The following is a 20,246-nucleotide window of genomic DNA, read 5'->3' on the forward strand; positions in this document are numbered from 1 at the left end:
AGGAAGTGCTGTTTATGCAGCAGATGCTGCGCCGTTTCATTTTTCATCATTTCCGGCCCCTTCAGCCTATCTCTCACGCTGGCGAATGAGGTCAAGAGAGAAACCATTAATATCTGCCAGCTTGTTTTATGTCCATGCTGTGCGAAAAAAATCCCAGCGTATCACACAGACAGATTTTCAATTTTCTCTCTGTAATAAACAGATGCATTAGGATTTGGATGTGACTTAAGGTTGCACAAAAAACCTCACATTGAGATTGATGAATACATCAGCGTGGAAGACAAAACGCCTCGGCTATCTGATGAAAACAGTTTTTCAGGCTGGGGCGAAGGAAATGAAATTAGTTCTGTGCTAAAGTGTATAGAAGAAAGCTCTTCTCCTTTTTTTCGGCAAAATATTTATTATTTATTTATTTAGCATGTAGACAAAAGCACAGATAAGAGAAACTAAATGTAGGCTCGGCCCATTCACGCACACAGACCAAGGGATTTAATTAAAGAGAAAATGACCTTTTTAGGAATAACACATTCGTCGGGTTATTGCCTCGTCTGCTTTAACAAGTGAGCAAGGAGCTGCGTTAGTCAACAGCTACAGTAGTCTTCCCCATCTAAAGTGCACTCGGTCTCATTATTAGCATCAGCGCTAATTAAACCCTCATTCCCCTAATAGAGATCTTAAATAGAGGTTAAGGAGAGGTTTGAAGCCTAAGTCTCCTTAAACGCTCGCTGTGATGGTGAGAAAGTCGTTAAGAGTTTGGTGTCGATCCGTTTCGTGTCCTAATAGCCCTGAGTTGTGGTGGAACTTCAGTGGGATTGAGATGAGGTTGTAATGAGGTTCTAATGAATAGGACCCTTGTGCCTCGAAGCTCTTTAAAAGATGAGCATCAGCTGGGAGGCAGGACTGGCTGGTGCTGGAGAGAAAGAGAGGGAGGGAGAGACAGGGCGGAGGATCGCATTGTCTTGGGGTAAACAGAGATTAGCTTTATAAAGAGAGATAAATCAGGTGGTCAGGAGAACAGGTGACACGCTATTCAATGACAGCAGTTTGATCTTTTACTGAGGGATGCGCTGCTTGGACAATGAGACTGTTTACAACTTAGAACTTAGTTATGAAAAAGTCATTAGTGTTATTTATTTTGTTTATTTTATTTTATTTTTTTTATTGAACAACTGCATGGCAATTTAATTCCAACACAAACTAAAATGAAAACCCGCATTTTCAATCGAAATGTCACTGCAAAATAAATGCATCTGCATTTGAATATAAAAGGCCTATTGTTGTAAAATTCTGTTCCTGTGCCCGCTGGGAATTCTGGGAAACGTTGTATTTAAAAGAGCAACTACTTGATTGAATTTCATGTGCTTCTTTTTATCACTCCTCAGCAGGAAAATTAACTATTGCTGTGGATCATCATCGTCATAAGTAAAAAAAAACCTGTCTAATTTTCATGCAGATTACAGTGCGAATTTGTCTGAAGTCCAATTTCAGATTACCACAGGGCTCCTTGTATGGCTGTGTCAATCTTTTGAAGGAGAGCACGAATGCTTTAACTTGGCTTTTCTCTCCTCCGTTTGGAGACTTCTTAAGCCTGTTCCACAGATCCTGCCTTTATGGGCGAGTTTGGAAATCCAAAGGGGAGTAATAATCCTCGTTCATTTTTGCATATTTGCGTAGAGCAAACAAAAACGCGCGGTTCAACTTTTTCGCCGCGCCGAGGCAGGGTTGGGGGAGGTGGGGCGGTGTTGTCGGGGGGGAGGGACACAAAGGGGCAGATGGAGCCTTTGTGATCGAATGAAGGAGAAGAATTTGAGGAACAATTCATGAATAGGTAGAATCTCTGGAGGGGGAAAAACGCAGCCACCTGCTGTCTTGCTCTTTCAGGCAGATTCTCTTGTGTACCACTCAGATTAACTTCCCTTTCACATGCACTCTTTCTTAGGCTAAGAACAGAGAAGAAGTCTTTAAATTAGAATATCTGCTTCGTTTATTTTTCGTCTGCCCCCACCAGTCTGTCCCCCCTCTTCCCAACCAACCAACGAATGCAGTTTCTTATTAATGCTCATTGGAGGCTGGCTGCGTTACACCGCCATCACGTCCACTTCAGATCGTGTAGGATGTTTGCTTGGTGAAATTAGATTGGGCGAGCTGATTTCTGCTTTGCTATGGTTTCTCTCTCTTGCTTATCGCTGAAATTCAGCATTCAGAGGCCAGACTTTAGCTGAGACCAATATAATGAAATGTCATTTGTTTTATATTTAAACGTTATAGTATTATATATAGTAGTTGAGATTAACTTTATAGTATATAATGGTGTCCTACCTAGTTAATAGGATGTTTGTGAAAAAATATATGCTTCATAAGCTTTTGTGACTTAAACCCAATGGCCTTTTATTTATCATTAAACTCTAAAATGGAAGGTTTCATCGGACGCACGTGTGTTGTCGCGGTTACGCGTCTGTTTGGAACTTTACTTCCGGTATCTGTTTATTAAATGGTCTGACTAGTAGCTAAAATCAACTCAACAAATACAAAAATAACAACTGTTTTGGTTTCCTGAAGACAAGGGGAGACTGGGATCATGAATTACCACTATAGGGAGGTTTGGGCAGCCGGTTTGTAGTTAAAGGGACATTCCACTTTTTTAAAAATATGCAAATTTCCCAGCTCCCCTAGAGTTAAACATTTGATTTTTACCGTTTGGGAATTAATTCACCCGATCTCTGGGTCTGGTGCTAGCACTTTTAGCATAGCTTAGCATAATCCATTGAATCTGATTAGACCATTAGGATCGCGCTGTGAAATAACCAAAGAGTTTCAATATTTTTCCTATTAAACTTGACTCTTCTGTAGTTACACTGTGTACTAAGACCGACAGAAAATTAAAAGTTGTGATTTTCTAGGCAGATTTGGCTATACTCTCATTCGGGCATAATAATCAAGGACTTTGCTGCTGTAACATGACTGCAGCAGGGGTACTGATATTACGCACAGCATGAAAATAGTCCCCTAATATTCAAAGTAACCAAAGGGACTATTTTTTGGCAGTGCGTAATATCACACGCCTGCTGCAGCCATGTTACAAGTCATTGATTATTACGCCAGTTTGAGAGTATAGTTCTTAACCATAACTGCATAGAAAATCACAACTTTTAATTTTCTGTCGGTCTCTTAGTAAACGATGTGACTACAGAAGAGTCAAGTTTTAAATATGAAAAATATTGAAACTCCTTGGCTACCCTCCAGCGCGATGCTAATGGTCTAATCAAATTCAGTGGATTGTGCTAAGCTGTGCTGGGGGTGCTAGCGCCGGACCCGGAGATCAGCTGAATGGATTTCAAAACGGTGGAGATCAAATGTTTGACTCTAGGGGAGCTGGAAAATGAGCATATTTTGTCCTTTAAGATTGTAGACATAATAGTACACATTTTACACAGCAACGTTAGCTCAGTGTCGTTTTTGATACGCTTTAGCTATGAAATATGAACTAAGGTAATCTACTTGTTGCTTATTTTGCTTGATATATAAATAAATTACTCTAAAAGGACTTTGTTGTTATTTATTCTAAGCATAGTTTACCGGAAGTTACATGTGTTGCACGAAAGCCGTTTGTTTGTGTTGTTACTGCTAAAACCGTTTATAAGATGCGTTGTTGCAAACCATCAAATATGCACATTTTCTTCACAGTTGGATTTGTCCAAATTTTACCCAACCTCTAACCATGGATTAAAGCAACCCAGCATTTTAGAGTGTATTATACAGTATGTGACCAAGTCATATTTTGTAATTAAAATCATCCTTCATAATTTAAAGAGCATTTTGTGACATCTTAATATTGACTAGGTAAGGCCATGTCAAAGATTGAAATCAATGTGAAATTAATTATTGAAATTAAACTTTGATGCTCCTAATCTCATCATTAGATTATAAAACTTTGGCCTGGGTTTAATAGACAGATTTTGATCTTAGAAGTTGCTCAAGATTTTCTGGAAAATTAATGATTACTTTAACATACCCAATTTATTTTTTCCATATATCTGCATTATGTGTCCTGCTATGTGACCTCCAGTATATAATACCTTTTATTGTGCTCTCTCTCTCTCAGGGTTTCCCTCTTCAGGCAGAGTATCAGAGCATGGTAAATGTCACATCCTCCGGCGGACCCGGTCTGTCCCCTTCAATGGACTACCGCACTGGCTGCAGGAATGGACCGACCCAGGGCTTGGACTGGACCTCTGACTACTGCGGCAACGGGTGAGTGCTGACTCCTCCACTGCCTCTAATAAAAGCAAACATAAATCTTGGATGTTTAACATGAATTGAAATAAATATAATGTATTCTTAAAAATGGAATAACGTTTCAATGCAATCATTTCATGCATCAAGTTTCTGATTTTTGTGGCAGCCATTTTGATTTGTTTATATTTCCCTCCACAGCGCTCTGCAGAGGGACAAAGCCCTGTATCTGACCTGATTGACATCATCACCCACACGATCCTTCATGCTCACAGGACCAAGGCAGTTCCTCATCCCAATCCAGCTATTTAGGGCCTGATTATTCAGGCCTTATTTTAGACTAGCCACAATCCACGCATCAGCAAAACAATGTTTGAATGTTTTCTTTCCCATGGCTCACACTTTAGTACACCGACCGTGGTGGGTGTGGAATTTGTATCTCCTTTTAGCTTCTGACATTCAGACATATTTCGGATCTTTAAAATAGAATTCAAAGCATGAACATGTAAATTGTATGCTAAATTTGTTTAAATGCAATCACCTCGCTAATGCTAGTGACTTTTTAATGGCCTCCTATTGTTCTGGGTCCTCGTTACGTACCTAATAATAATAAGAGGCGGCGTATGAAAAACTCTAGACTCGTGTTTTGTTGAAGACGGCTCACGGTTTAAGAAATTGCGTAGGTCAATTGGCCTCGCGGGAAGGTTGCGTCAGTCCACCGGTTTCTAAGCACTTACTGCTGTGTGTCAGGAACTCCAAGCTCTTACAAACAGCAGAACGAAAACCAAAACAGAACTTATTTTGTATAAACAGGAAAATCGCATTCTGAAAAAGAGAAAAACCCACACAAAAGAATGTGGATGATATGACTCCTGCATTTCTTTCTCACCCCTTTTCTCGTTGTATCATTCTTCCTCTCTATAATGATCTTTTCTTGTCAACTGCCTTAGAAAGAGAGAGTTCTGTTGTAAGTATAAAACAGTGGCTCGTAGGAACGTTACGAGCGACCGGATGGGTTTCAAACTGTATATAAATCTGTGTTACTCCTAGAGTATAAGAATTAAACTTTTTTTCTAGTAACAATGTGAGATTTTGAATTGGGCCGCGCCAGTTCGTTTCAAACTCAAAGAGGGATAATCGGCCGAGAGGAGAAAGTGCTTGGCATGGAAAGTTTGGACTAAAGAAGTATTTCTTTGACCAGGTTTAATAAAGTAAAGGTTGATTCGGACAACCTGTGAGGTAGCATGCAATGAAACGACGATTCGAGTTCGTTTAAGAAAGTACTAAAGAAAAAGTTTATTTTGTATTACGCAAAATACTTCTTTTGTATCACTTCTGGCATATTGATTAATGTCATCCAAACTATGTGTATGAAACTGTCAGATGCTTATATGGTGTTAATTAGAAGAAACAGTGGCAGATTGGAGAGTTTGCTGTATAACCCCGGCATATGGCTGATCATTACTATTCCTCTACACTGTGTCTATATGAGATCTTTTTATGGTACTTGTTTGCGCCTATTTATGAAGGAAAAAATTAACTGTAGGTGTTTCTGAGTAATTATGTTAGAGTTCCAGGGATGTTTTTCTGTTCATTTGTTTTGACAGAATCGATCCAGGCAACAATGTGAATAATTCTTATTTAGTTTTTATTGTGTTTGAAAATAAATAAAGGCAAACCTGCATTTTTGTGCAGTAAATAATCAAAGCGTGTCAAGTGTGTTGTTCATTACCGGGAATTTCGAGCAAAATGTTTGTATTGGATTTCATTTGAAAGATTTATTCCCTCGTAACTCTTGGCGCACAGAAAGAAAGGTCAAGCTTAAGTTTATGTATAATGAACGCACTAATTCTCTTCCTCAATCATCTCTTACAACTGGGTCACAGTACTGTTGATGCAGAGTATAATAATAACAATAGATTTTCCAGCGCCCTGTGTCAAGAACACATTCCTGACCTGCCATAGAGCTGATACAATTCATAAACACTGTACTAAATAAACAATTTTGTGTATGTTTTTTTTTAATCTGAAAATATTCTGCATACTACACACTAAAGTCATTCGTTCAGTACAGGAAAAATACATGAATAAGTATGCAATTTTGTCTTTAGTGCTCATCTGAACTATCCATACTATACTATATACTCTACTGTATGTATATTGCAGTAATTACCACACTTTACTAATGAATAGATTATAGACCCCTTCAATGTTTGTAAACATTGAATGACTTTCGGGTGCGCGCGCAGCATGGAGTCAAACTGTTCATACCATCGAGGCTTTATAATTTAATCTAACAGTGCTGAAAAATGATGACTTACCTCAAATGAAGTGAGCACTACAAACACAAGCCTCTTTGATATTTGCATTGTTCCAGTCTGCACGTTAATTGCTTGCAGCCGCATGTTGTATTTTTTTGTTTTTGAGATTCTGCATGAATCGCGGAAACTTAACGGAAGACTTGTTGCGATTTTTTACAGCCCACGACGTAAGTAGGCATTTTTGACGATACCGAATAATACGTAACTCAATCTGCTGTAATGACTTTTCTGACCCCGACATGCGCAGTGGGAACCGCCTTTGACGTGAACCGTGAAGGGGTCTATACTATCTGCAGTATTAAATATAGTAAATGATACAGCAGTATATTTTAATATTTACTATAAGGTTCAAAAACACTATTGTATTTAAGAATTTACTATAGTTAATATTAAAGTATACCACAATATTTTTAATGTGGGTTTACCTCATGTGATTTCTGTCCATACTGGGCAGTTACAAATAAATGGTCCAGGGTTGTTTCAAGGTACATTCACAAGATATAAATCATAAATCAATTATGTACCTATTGTTTTAATAGCTGTAGTTCGCCGAGCCACATTTCCATAAGTGTCTCGTTTCATTAGCAAGAATTAAACCTTTTAATTACTTTTGACCTTAAACCCTAGTTAGACAATGTGCAGATTTAATTGAATTGGTATGAGAGTGACACGCACTGCAAGAAAGACCACCATTGTAAAGAAACTAAAGTTTAATACTGACCGAATCAATGTTTTCAGCATGTAGTGCGTTGACGCAAGCTCACTTTTAGTCATGGAAATATATTGCCATCTAGTGGTCAAAGTCAGAATTACGGCGCGGTCTCTATATACGTTTCAATGTGCCTGCCTGTATCATATTGAGAACATACGCGCTCAACTCCCTATAAAGCCTGAAAGTACATTATGCAATAAAGAATTATGTGTTACACACATAAAGAAGTTTCAATACAAATGGAGTAGCACACACTAACACACACAAAAAACATTTTGAACATTTTGTACCATAATACTAATGTGGTTTTTATTTTAATTACCTAGAGTAAATGTCATGAATATGTTAAAGGAAATCACCACCGTTTTTCAATATCTAACTATGTTCTTACCTCCACTTAGATGAATTAATACATACCTATCTTATTTCAATGCGTGCACTTTTAATCTTTGTACAGCGCTTCATGAATGTGTTAGCATTTAGCCTAGCCCTATAGAGGGTATGCATTGACGTCACTTTTTCACGTGACCACGCCGGAACTCGCTCCTGTCGAGTGGCAAACCTTCAACAAAATGGCTGGCTTTCATAGCGGCTGCGGCGCAAATGCTAGTAAAACTGACTATTATCAGCTTAAATTGGATTTATTTGGACTTGATAGCAGAGGTGGACAATACTTAGTTACATTAGTTACATTTTCAAAGCATCTGTGCTTTATTAGGATGTTTGTATTGGGAAAAATGTTACTTCAAGCATAGAATCATACTGTGTACTCTTTAATATTGCACATTAAAATGTATTTAATACCTAATTACATTAAAATTGTGTACATTTACTTGAGTAAAAGTATGTTAATGTACTTAAATATTAAATGTAAAACAAACACGTGTATTTATGAAATGTAATAGAATAAAAATTATGATAATATACTTTGGAATGTATGTTTTCCAAAGAAAAACACAGATAAAAAACAAATACTTGAAAAATACTTTTAAGTAGAAAGTAAAACCTTTGTCTGATAGTGACCCTAGCAACTTATCAACCCACCTGTGGTCTGTGGACGTTGGCATGAACAATCTATTTATTTCTCCTTTCTGTGTATTTTGGCAGTCTGTAAAACGATAGCTCCGAATTCTTGTTAATCTGTTAGTACAGTCTATCCCACAACAGCTTTTTCCCATTTCGACGCGTTTTCACCGCGTTTTCGCCGATGTCACGCTGTACTCAAATGCTGCTGCTCGGTCTTTTGCCACTCAGTGAGCATAACCGCAGTCCCGCCAACGGTGACGTCATATACATACCCTCTATTCATTCCTAAGGTCCAAACAAAAGTTTTTGTGCCACCATACTTATTAATGTAACTACTCATGTAACAGTCTTTAAATCTGGAAAACATGGAAGTGTTTGGTGCCTTCTAAATTCATCTCTGTTTGGATCCATAGGAATAAATGGGGCTAGGTTAAATGCTAACAAACCTACAAAGATTAAAAGTGCATGCACTGATAAAAGATAGGTATGTATTCATTTGTCTATGTTGAGGTAAGAACATAGTAAAATACTGAAAAACATTGGTGTTCTCCTTTAATAATTTAGTACATTGTTAAAAAGTACCATCATGACTATACCAAGGTAAAGCCACTGTCACCATGATTTTCACAAGATGTGTTCCTGGATCAACATCTTTTGTTGGTCTTGGAACAACATTCCTGTCAAAGAAACATCTCCTTATAAAAACAGTAACCAAAACAAACTGTAACTAGTAACTACACTAGTCACTATCATTTCATCAAAGTTTTCTTTCATTTTTGAACAAACCCAGTTTTTTGATGCACTCTTTTTAAATTGCCAGCTCACAACCAAAAATTGACCCTAAACCTTATCCTGCAATCTTACCGGTTAATTTTTTTTATTCGTTAGCATGTGCTGAATTATCTTTCACTGCACCTCCACATGTGTTTATTTGTTCACTGTCACCAGAACACACATGTACACACATAGCAATCTGCAATATAGATTCAATATAGCAATTTATGCTAGTTTTTAGTTTAGCTTTATTCATTTGTAATTTTAGAAATATTTGTAGATGGTTTCACCTTTGGCATATGATTGCAGCATCTATGTATGTATGTCTATGTAGTTGACAGTTCTTGGCTAGCTGAAGCTTTTGATATCCGATAGCCAAATCCAATCTGATATGGCGGCGCAGCAAAAGGTCAAAGCATGCTTATCAAGGTTATATTTTCACAGAATGTTTTTCATTATGTTTGATGAGTTTGTGTAAAAAAAACACTTAATCACAAAATAAATGACTTTAGCTCAGTTTTCACAGCTGGATCACAATATCTGCCATTATCTGAAGCACTGGCCTAAACTCAGGTCATATTTACACAGCAGTTAAGACAATTACACCAACAGCTTACTTTTACTTACTAATTAAAGCTATTGAGATACTCAACACCAAATGCAATAGCCTAAAATCTCTACATAGAATACAGAAGTTTAGCAAGACTGATAGTAACCTACGATATATTGTAATGGACGTTTGTTACTCGTTGTCTTGCACAAATAGTTCCAACTCTGCAAAAGATAAGGCTATCTAGCTCTTAGGCTAACTAATTCAGTATTGCAATGTATTATTTACATTGGCAGACCAACATCTGTTTGATGTCTCTGTCATTAAGTTCATCTAGAAAAGATAGAAAACTTTTAAAATTAACAACTCATTCGTTTACACTGAACTGTATTATATGTCAAGTTCTCTAAAATAATTTAAAATAATTTAAAAGTTTAAAATAACCTTCATAAATAATTATAATTTAAAGTGGTTTACATGATAAAGGCATGAATAGATAAATTCACAAAGACATGCAGGTGAGTAAATTATGACAGGCGTCTCATTTTACTATCCTTTTTACTTTAAAGTTGATCTTAACATCTCTATCCAATCACAGATATGTAATTGAATTCATTTGAATCAGCATGGGTAACATTTATCAAACTGAAAGTGATTACAATCAAAAACATGACACTACAGTATATTATGAGGCACATGTATAATTTGAATGAGTGTACTCAAGTACACTTTGACCTTGACCTTATTACGTAACAGACCTGCCAACATGCACAATAAATTGAATTCACAATCTAGGGACAATGATTACCTTCAAGTGAATTGTTAAATAAATTTTGATTGACAAACGGATTGATAAGTCTATCTGTCTAATAAGTCTAATAGACTTATCAATCTGTTTATCAAAATGTATTTAACAAATCACAAGATTATCTTAGCGTGATTGTTAAATACATTTTGATTGACAGATTGTCCCCAGATTGTGAATTCAATCCAACTGTTTTTGTCCGTTTTTGACAAAATGATCCCTTATTGTAAGTGTTGGCAGGTCTACAAGGTTAAGGTCAAAGTGTACATGAGTACTCATTCACATTGTACTCTGATGACTCCTGATCACCAGCTGAGGTTACTACGAGTCAATTTAATATTTGTATACTTGATTTCAGTGCTTATCAGTAGAATAGGGTGGTTGCAAATGCTGTGTCCTTGACATCTATCTGCATTTCAGGTATTCTGCATGTCATGATTGCTGTTTGTGATATGGGACAATTCTAGTGCCAAGGCCACCAGAAGTTAACAAAAGGGTGTGGCTTGGTGTCAGAGGACCCCACACGGCACATCACCCTTGATAGATATCTAATCAATAAAAGAAAGATTTGAAGGGTTGTGTGTAAATAAAAGTTTAAGTGTTTTTTAGTAATTTTTATTTGAATTAATGATTTATGGGTGGTTTCCCGGTGGATTTATGGGGTGGTTTCCCAGTGGATTAAACCAGGACTAGACCTTAGTTTAATTAGGAAATATAACTAGTTTTAACAAACATGCCTTACTAAAAACATTACGTATGTGCATTTTGAGGCAAAGCAAAGGGCACTGATGTATTATAAGATATGTCAGTGTAAGTTGTTTTCAGTTTGGACAGCTCTTACATTTATTTTAGTCTATTGATCTAGTCCCTGTCTGGGAAATCGCCGCATAGTCTCCCTGTAGTCAAGACTTTTATCATTTAAAATGTACCTTTGAGTATCATAATAGCATATATAAAAGTTTTACCTCACACAATAATTTCTTCATGCCTTAAAACAGCTTAAATGTAACTCTACACCCTTACCTCATTTAGTATAAACCGTTTCATCGGGCGCACGTGCGGTGACGCGATAAGCGTCTGGTCCGAACTTTACTTCAGGTTTCTGTTTGTGTAATGGTCTGACTAGTTGCTGAAACTGAATTCTTAAACAAATTCCTCGTCGAAATGAACAAATGTTTTTGGGTTCCTATGTAATCTATGTGTTGTTTATTTTGCTTGTTATATAAACTACTTTAAAAGGACTTTAAAAAGTTATTTACCCTTTTACCGGAAGTTACCCGTTGTTACTGCTGAAACCGCCAATATTCAAATTAGTCCCCGCCTCCACTATTTCGCACCACCTCGGACCATAGATATATATGTAAATAGATGCTACATACGTTTCAGACACATAGCTGCAGAATTCAGATTGAGAAACAGTAAACAAACAGAGATTGTAAACCATATTTTAGTCATTCATTTGTAATTGTAAATATTGACAATCACTTACACAGTCTTGAGTTTATTCAAATTGCTTCTTTTTTTACTCTTGCTTTATTGAAAACATCCCAATAACACTCATCACATAAACACAAATGAGACAAAGCATCAATTAAATACTGAAAAACAATTTAACCAGGGGAACAAAACCATCCTGATAAGTTACTAAACATGATAACAAAATTAACAACATATTTGAGTTTCTGAAACTTTCTGAAAAAAAATTAAATAAATTGAATTAAAAAGTGCAATAAGCTTATTCTAAAAAGTAAATCTTAAAATCTGGTTGTTTTTTAATATTATTTACACAATCTAAGGATTTTTTTTAAGACACATAGCTTACAAGCAGTAAATGTTACTGAAAATTCTACAAGGGGAGCCCACAGGTTTCTTTAAAACGTCCTAAAACGTTTGTTGAAACCTATTTACATTTGTCTTGCCATACATGGCATAAAATATACATTATCTACAGTCCAGTCAATAAATAAACGTATCATCTCAGTGAGTTTTGAGTCTGTATCGAAAGTCAACATCATAGGTGGGCTGCAGAATCCCCAGACCTGCCCGTGACTGATCCAGTGGAGGCACTTTCACGTCAGAGTCCAAAAGTTCCATCTCAAAATAAGAGAGAATCAAAGACAAAAACTGCTTGATCTCATGCACAGCGAAGAAGCGGCCCGGACACTTGGTGACCCCGGAGCCGAAGGGCATGTAGAAGTAACGAAGTTTGCGTCCGTTTCTGTAAAAGCTGGTCTTCTCCTGTCCATTCTCATCAAGGTATCTATCATACTTGTATGTCTGAGGGAAGAAAATATTTATTATAAAACATAACAGATACTCCACCAACACCAGTTTATACAACAAAAAAACACTTACCATTGGATCTTCGTAGATTTCAGGATCAAAGTGAAGCATTGGGGGATACATAGCTATTACATCATCTTTACGAATGCGGTAAGACTCTTTGTTGTCCAATTGAAGAAGGAAGTCAGCCTTGGCAACTCTGATGTTCAGTGATGCACTTGATAGTCTCATAGCCTCTTTAATTACACTATCTGTTGATTAAAAGATTGCAATCTTTAGTTCACATGACACTGCTTGGAACATGTAGTGATGATACAAAAAATTTTCTACTATTTTGTAATTGTCTCTTACCGAGAATTGGCATGTTGTCTAGTTGCTCCCTTGTTAGAACAAGTCGAGAATTGGTGGGATCGACCTTTTGGTAAGAACTTTCAAAGGTTTTCTTCACCTCCTCGCTGGCAGCCCTTAAGGCAGCAGGGCACCTGAAAACAAGCAGGATCTTGTTAAAGCAACAGTAACATTTCTTTATTGTGCCAACACAAGCAGGTGAAGTGATGAAAGAGTTATTTCGATATAAGTCTTATCTCAACCATCACAATTAACACAGTTACATTCTTTGTCCATCATGATAACGCTGAAAAGTGACTACTGTGCAGAATATTTTTGTGTAGTACCTGATCATGTAAAACAAGGTCCAGAAGGTGGCGGGTAAAGTGTTGGCCTGGGAAGCCCACAGAATGGCAACATGGGTCCTGGCTTTGCTCAACTCGTTGAGGGAAGACAGCGTGTCGTTCAACAGCATGCGCAAAGATATGAGGTCTGACACGTTGGCGCGCTTGCTGAGGTTCTCGTGAAGCATGGTCTTGGCTAGGTTCTCGCGGGCGCTGTGGGCACTCATGAAAACATGAATGGGAAGTCCAGCGATCAGAGCAGGAAAGATCTTATCAAACTCTTTGAAGTTCTCCAGAGCATTGAGCACCAGCGCTTTCTGGGCTTGTTGACGTGCGACGCTTTTGTCTCCATCCAGCTCTTTTCCAAAGAGGGTCAGGTAGCCTGCTTCAAACATGATCTTGTAGCAAAAGGCAAAAATACCATCAACTTGCCACTCTGAGGGTTTGGCTTTCAAAATGCCCTGCTGCAGCATTGTGCCCTGCAGGTTTTCCATCATGGTTTCAATGAGAGATGGCAGGGCATCTCCTTGTAGGGTCTTGAGAAAGGTCTGATGCACATTCTCTGTGGTGTAACCGTGGCTGGGATCCATGTTCTCGTGACCAAATGCCTGCAAACGTTATTACGTAGCCAATTAATTTTACTGATGAAATATATAATGTACTACAAGTTTTGTGTTCATAAAATGCATTACTGTACCTTTGCAGAGACGTCAAAATGAAATTTCTTCCAGTCTAGATGCCTTCCTTGGCGGATGACGGAATGGTAGGAGAATGGATCGCAAAGAAAATGGACATACTGCCCAGCAATCTTGCATGTAAAAATGTGACCATGTTTCTTTTGTCTGCTGCGGAGGAACTCCAAAGGGTTGGCACCAAACTGAAGAGCACAGCCAAGGTAAGGGATCAAACCATTTTCCACTGGAGGCTCCCCAGGTTGCCTGAAACACCCATTAAATAGCTCATAAATGTATGATTTGTATAACAAAGTTATAGAAGAGTATTATTGATCTTAATTTAAATCAAAACTATACAAAGCAAAAATTACATCAAAGCTGAAAAGCAGACAGCATTTCCTATAATATGTAGCCGATCCACAGTGTCCCATAACAAATGTGAATCCCACCATCCAATCATGTTGTCTAGCTTAATCAAAGTCCAAAACAACAAGCAGCTATCTAAAGCTTTAAGTCACAAAACCGAAGGGTATTTACCTTCTGCGTACTCCCAGGATAAGCCATAGGCAACAACAGATCCCTACCACTACAGCCCAAATGAGAGCAATGCTTAAGATCATGACTGCTGGAGTGAAGAAATCAGTGGGACAAGGCTAAGGCTGTATTCCTTGAAGATGCACCCAGATGTTCCTAGTAATCTGCTTTTATATGGTTCAACACAAGCCACAGCCCCTGACGTAACTCTGCAAACTAACCATTGAGCCCCCACCCTCCCACCCCTTGCCAAATGCCTCTAGGAAATTAGCAGTACTGTGCGTGTGTGTGTCCTTGAACGAAGTTCATGAACACCTCCACCTGAGGGCCAGTAGACTGCACTTTGACAGCATTGCAAAGTTGGGAAACAGCTTTAAAGACTTCAAGGTTACCAACATCAGTGGCACTGCTACAAAAAAGGCATTTCAGAACATGTTTTCTTATACTTTCATTCATTAAAACAGCCTCTGTCATTCATCATTTTAATGGTTAAACAAAATAATTCAATTACAATACACAACAGAGCATACACTCTTTGGACAGAACACATTTCTGGGTTAAAATGCCCCAAATAATGGGTTGTTTTTTTACCCAACTGCTGGGTTATTGTTAATCAACCATGTTGAAACAACCCAGCAGTTGGGTTAAAACAACCCATTTTTGGGGGCATTTTAACCCAGAAATGTGTTCTGTCCAATAGTTACCCTGCCCTGGATTAAAAACAACCCAATATTCTACAAACTGTTTCTACTGAACAATTACACTTGTACTCATTGATCATTAACTTCATAAGATCTGCATGTTCACATATGTGAACATCACTTTTTTATGTTTGCACCATAATAATTAATTCTGTGTAACTGGAACACGTTGTACACAAACATGGACAAATACACGCTTCATGTTCTAAGAAAAATATTTGGTTGATTATATTTATTGGTTCTTTATAACCCCAAAAGAGCTGGAAGAAATCTGAAACAAAAGACAAACCAAAACTGGGGTCTAAGGAGGTTGAATGGTCCTAGTTTTGTCTGCATTGACTGTATTGTTGTTTTTAGTTTTTTTTTTTTTTTTAGCTTATGTTTAAAAATGTGGTTTCATGTTGTGAATTGTGTTTTATATTTTATGTTCTGCATAACAGGAACCTGCTGGAAACCAGTTTTTAAACAGAGTCAGGCCCATTTACATTGTATCTCAATGTTACTTTTTACCCTTTTCTGTATAATAAATAAAATGATTGAATGAATAAAAATGATGGGAATGATGGGAATTTTGAGGTTTTCAAACCTTTTTACTCGCTTGGTGATAAGGAGTATTTGAGTTATGAAGGCTTAGATTAAAGCAACTGCAGTTTGATTGATATTCATTTGAATGCACAATCTAGATTTTTGAAAAATTAAAAAAACTGAGTTATCTCTTTTTGGATCCAAACTCTTCATTTATTTGACAAGGCAAGAGGTTTATTCTGTTGTAACCTGAATTCAACAAAGGTTTGATTCTTGGAAACAAACTCTTGCTAAATGTTATAACTAAGAAAACTCTTGTTTAAACAGTGAGTTTAAACAGTTCAAAGACAAAAATAAAATAATTAGAAAGAAAGAAAGAAAGATAACACTTATATTATTGGCAATTGAACCCACCAATAATCAGCTTTAAGGACATTTCTATTATTGCTGATCTTATCAAAGCAAAAAAGGTTTTAATCTCAATATCTTACATAGAAATGAGTTGCCTTCATTGATAAAGACTACGAAGGCCATACTCATCATCTTTAATAATTAACAATGTGATGGCCAGGGATGTAACCTTGAAACTAAAGATAAACTATTTAATCTGCTGAGGTTTAATAAGTTGGTACTGTATCCTTATGAGACTTTTTCTCTGCAGCATGTGAAAAGAATAATGTAGCATCACATGTGCATAACAGTATTTGAGTGCCCAGACAGTAGACGACGACTCTAGGTCGGATCTGCATCGGAGCTGCTGACTTTGGCACGGATCCAGTGCAGATCCAGCTCGGAGGTATCTGATATCTAGGTGTGAAGAGGTTCGTTTGTGACATAAAGTTGCTATAGTCATAAAGATTTACGATTGCTGTAACCTTCCATGTGCATTTACAGACTACAGTAAATTAACCTGAAAACACATTTTGACAGATTTTATTTGTTTAAATATTAAACATTATCCCAATTGAAAAAGTTTGAGATTTGTATTTGTTTCCATTAACTGATATTAACAGAAAACTCAATCTAACTTTATCAAATTTGCCAATGTTTTTTTACAATTAGTTTTTATTAGGGCTGTCAAAAGATTAATCACAATTAATTGCATAGAAAATAAAAGTTTGTGTTAATATAAGTGTGTGAGCAATGTGTGTAATTATTTTGAATATATAAATACACACAAATGGATGCATGTATATATATTAGGGATGCACCGATATGGAAATTTTGGCCGATAACTCTTTAAATTTGGGGGCCGATAACCGATATCTATAAGCCGATAAATATTCAGATTATTGTAACAATGAAAAACTCTTGTCTTTGCGCTAGACTAGCCCGCAACACGTGTCATCTTCGTGCTATGTCACAGAAAGCACCAATCAAAACTCCACATGGCCAGCAATAAGCAAGTGAAGTGGTTCAACAAACCAAAATAGTCCATAATTTATCGGCTTTCATTTATCGGCCTAATTTTGCTATCAGACCGATAACCGATAGTATTAAAAATAAGCAGTTATCGTCCGATATATATATATATATATATATATATATATATATATATATATATATATATATATATATATATATATATATATATATATATATATATATATATATATATATATATATATATATATATATATATATATATATATATATATATATATATATATATATATAGATATATATATATATATATATATATAGATATAGATATATATAGATATATAGACATATATATAGATAGATAGATTTTGATATAATTGATATTATACATAAAAAATATATTTTTTTCCTAAATGTATACGTGTGTGTATTCATATATACACAATAATTACGTACAAATATATTATGCAAACACAAACTTTTAATGCGATTAATCGGCCGATATATTGTGCATCCTTAATAAATAAATAAATAAATAAATAAATATTATATATCTGATAAAGTAACTTTCTAGAATCTATGACTATCTTCAATTAGGTCCGAATAAATTGTTGTGAATTATGAAACATTACAAATCTTTTCTATGTAATTCAATATGCTTTTGCATGAAAGGCTTAATAATCAATTACAATTTTGTCTTCAAATGCATAAAAAGTAAAACAGCAATAATGAAATTTATTCCATATAAGTGTGATGTGTCCTCACATGAATTTATAGTCTAATGAAAGACAACCAGAAAACCTCTGGATTTGACAAAAATACTGGATTGACAAAATAATTGAATGACTTTCATAAAGATCAGCTGCAAAAAAGCATATGAAGTATAGAAAAGAAAAAAATAGATCGCTGGGTAAACAGCAAGGTTGTAGCCTTCAGATCAACTCATTACAAAATGAAAATATATTATGTTTTCAAAGTCTTCATCCTGGCAGAAGTTTTTATAAAAGTTCGTTTTCAGTCACCTGATATTGCATTTGCACGTACAGTACGGCTTTAATAATACCAGTGTATGTGTGGACAGGGCCTAAAACAATACAGGTTTGGTCATCGGTGTTGTACAAGCAAGTGTTATATTTGTTAAATTGTCTAACCACATCTTAAATAAAAACTTAAAACCAGGCATGTTTATTGTGGTCATTTATACTAACAATGAGTTAGCTGCAAATTTTACCCAGACACATTATACATATCCACTAGTACACGTTAGAAACAAATGCACATAGTATCCCCACATATCTTAAACACATCAAACACAATACATTCAAACATTTACAAACATTGCACAAGTCTGAGTATGCATGATATCAGTGTCAATAAACAGACTGTGTTAAGGCTGCAACAATATATGTGTGCGTTAGATATGGTGTACGTGTTATCCAATCATGATCACGGGGTTGATCCATGACAACTATAACCTTAAAGCTGTAATGGCATTGTAGTGATAAAGTGGAAATGTTTACTGTTACCTGTTAACAAGTACTCACGTGATCTCATGCAGACCTTGAGTTATTACAGACAGTAAACATAAAAAAATAATAAATGGACAAAAGACAGATCAGCCAAATAAGTTAAAGCAGTGTTTTAATTGTTCTCTGTACTAAGTGGCTCAAAAACAGCACACCAAAACATATTTTAGAGGTCATATAGGATTTTAGAAGCATGTAAATATTTGCATAGTTCTTGGCATGTTTTCAATTCACAGTAATAGCCAAGGTTATATTTAACTTTACCCTTAAAAAACAACTCTATACTAGAATGAGCAGTGGCATTGTCTTGATTTTGAGAGGTCATTTGTTTTGCATTACGATGTTTTTAAGTATATACTAGTCCACATCAAAGGTTTAGTAGGAGAGATTGATTTTTCCTGGTTACTGTTGTTTGCTAAATTCTCAGTCCGCAGAAATCTGTGGATCAATGGCCAGTATATACATCAGGTGTATGTACTGAAATGACGTGAATGTTGTCATTTATATTTAGCTTTACAGATAGTGGTGTTTTAAATGTCTTAGGACAGTTTCCTGAACAGGCTTCAAATTAATCCAGGACTAGGCCTTAGTTATATTAGGACATTTAAGTAGTTTTACAAACATACCTTACAATGGCACTGATAAATGATATGTCAGAGCAAGATGTTTTTAAATGAAGGCAGATTAAACATGCATTTTAGTCTGGGACTAGAATATAAACCATGTCCAGGAAACCACCCCTTAGGGTCTCTGATGTTTTTGTCTTTAAGTCCCCAGTGAGCAAGGCAAGGGTATCTGTGACAAGGAGCATATTGAGCAATGCTTAAGAAGATAAGAATAATGATCGTCTTTCCTGGACCGTCCTGGATTGATGCACATATTCAATAGTGTCCTTCTTGTCAGTTATTTACTAACACAATATTCTGTTAAGAAAATGAAGTGATGTGAGCAGTGGTCGGTGAAGTGTTATTCACTGTTCATAGTGTCAGATGACACATGTGCACATCTGTCATCTGTTCAGTCATAGATTAGTTCTAAAGAAAATATTTTTTTTTTGTAATTATTCAGGTTCAATAGGTAGTATACTGCATTTATTTTAACTTTTACTAACTCTCAAAACCAAATGATGGTAATTCTACTCATTTACACAGAGTCGAACTGCATGACTTAATAATACTTATTATTTTTACATACATATCATTTCGTTTATCAGAAACAGTACAGTATTATCAATGGGAGGACTTAAGTGCTGTAGTTCAAGGATAAGCACTAATAAATCAACACACTCTGAATGCGATATGGTTTATATACTGTAAAACATTCTGTAGAAACTACAGTATTACTGCAGGTTGCCAGTCACTTACTGTAGATTTTTAATGTATGTTATTTTCTGGCAACAGTTTGTTAATGAACATTAAACATTAGTGTTTATCTTCTACAGCAGTGGTTCTCAAACTTTTTCCGCGTTTCCCCTTATGTACGGTGCATTTCTTTCGCGCCTCCCCCCCAAAGAAAATGTATAACAAAA

The 20,246-nt window shown here is 36.1% G+C and overlaps 2 protein-coding genes and 1 long non-coding RNA gene across 4 annotated transcripts in view; 1 reads left to right on the plus strand and 2 right to left on the minus strand.

The window, feature by feature from the left end:
- The window catches only part of tox (thymocyte selection-associated high mobility group box), a 70,927-nt gene extending 64,987 nt beyond the window's left edge, over positions 1 to 5,940 (plus strand). For both annotated transcript variants that reach the window (XM_055202316.2, XM_055202317.2), the window contains 2 exons: positions 4,103 to 4,251; positions 4,435 to 5,940. In XM_055202316.2, coding sequence (XP_055058291.2) covers positions 4,103 to 4,251; positions 4,435 to 4,471 — 186 coding nt within the window. In that variant the 3' untranslated portion in view covers positions 4,472 to 5,940. The remainder of the gene's footprint in view (positions 1 to 4,102; positions 4,252 to 4,434) is intronic.
- The window catches only part of LOC129442335 (uncharacterized), a 48,552-nt gene extending 36,919 nt beyond the window's left edge, over positions 1 to 11,633 (minus strand). The window contains exons 1-2 of the long non-coding RNA XR_008643838.2: positions 11,445 to 11,633; positions 4,077 to 4,276 (exon numbers count right to left, since the gene is read on the minus strand). This is a non-coding gene — a long non-coding RNA (uncharacterized lncRNA). The remainder of the gene's footprint in view (positions 1 to 4,076; positions 4,277 to 11,444) is intronic.
- A 302-nt stretch (positions 11,634 to 11,935) lies between these two features.
- cyp7a1 (cytochrome P450, family 7, subfamily A, polypeptide 1) lies at positions 11,936 to 14,746 on the minus strand. The gene is made up of 6 exons (XM_055202318.2): positions 14,587 to 14,746; positions 14,073 to 14,313; positions 13,379 to 13,983; positions 13,056 to 13,186; positions 12,777 to 12,955; positions 11,936 to 12,698 (listed from the first exon to the last, which is right to left on the minus strand). Exons 1-6 carry the CDS (start codon positions 14,667 to 14,669, stop codon positions 12,399 to 12,401), a joined length of 1,539 nt encoding a protein of 512 aa, XP_055058293.2. The 5' UTR covers positions 14,670 to 14,746; the 3' UTR covers positions 11,936 to 12,398.
- Between the last annotated feature and the right edge of the window lie 5,500 nt (positions 14,747 to 20,246).

This window comes from Misgurnus anguillicaudatus, chromosome 2, assembly GCF_027580225.2.
Source record: "Misgurnus anguillicaudatus chromosome 2, ASM2758022v2, whole genome shotgun sequence".
Taxonomy (NCBI): Eukaryota; Metazoa; Chordata; class Actinopteri; order Cypriniformes; family Cobitidae; genus Misgurnus; species Misgurnus anguillicaudatus.

What these genes read in the sequence shown, in the direction of transcription:
- cyp7a1 (XM_055202318.2), bottom strand. Translation starts at nt 14,669, where the DNA reads ATGATCTTAAGCATTGCTCTCATTTGGGCTGTAGTGGTAGGGATCTGT. An exon ending in ATTTTGACGTCTCTGCAAAG is followed by an intron (nt 13,984 to 14,072) that starts GTACAGTAATGC and finishes TAACGTTTGCAG; the next exon opens with GCATTTGGTCACGAGAACAT. An exon ending in AGACAACATGCCAATTCTCG is followed by an intron (nt 12,956 to 13,055) that starts GTAAGAGACAAT and finishes TTTAATCAACAG; the next exon opens with ATAGTGTAATTAAAGAGGCT.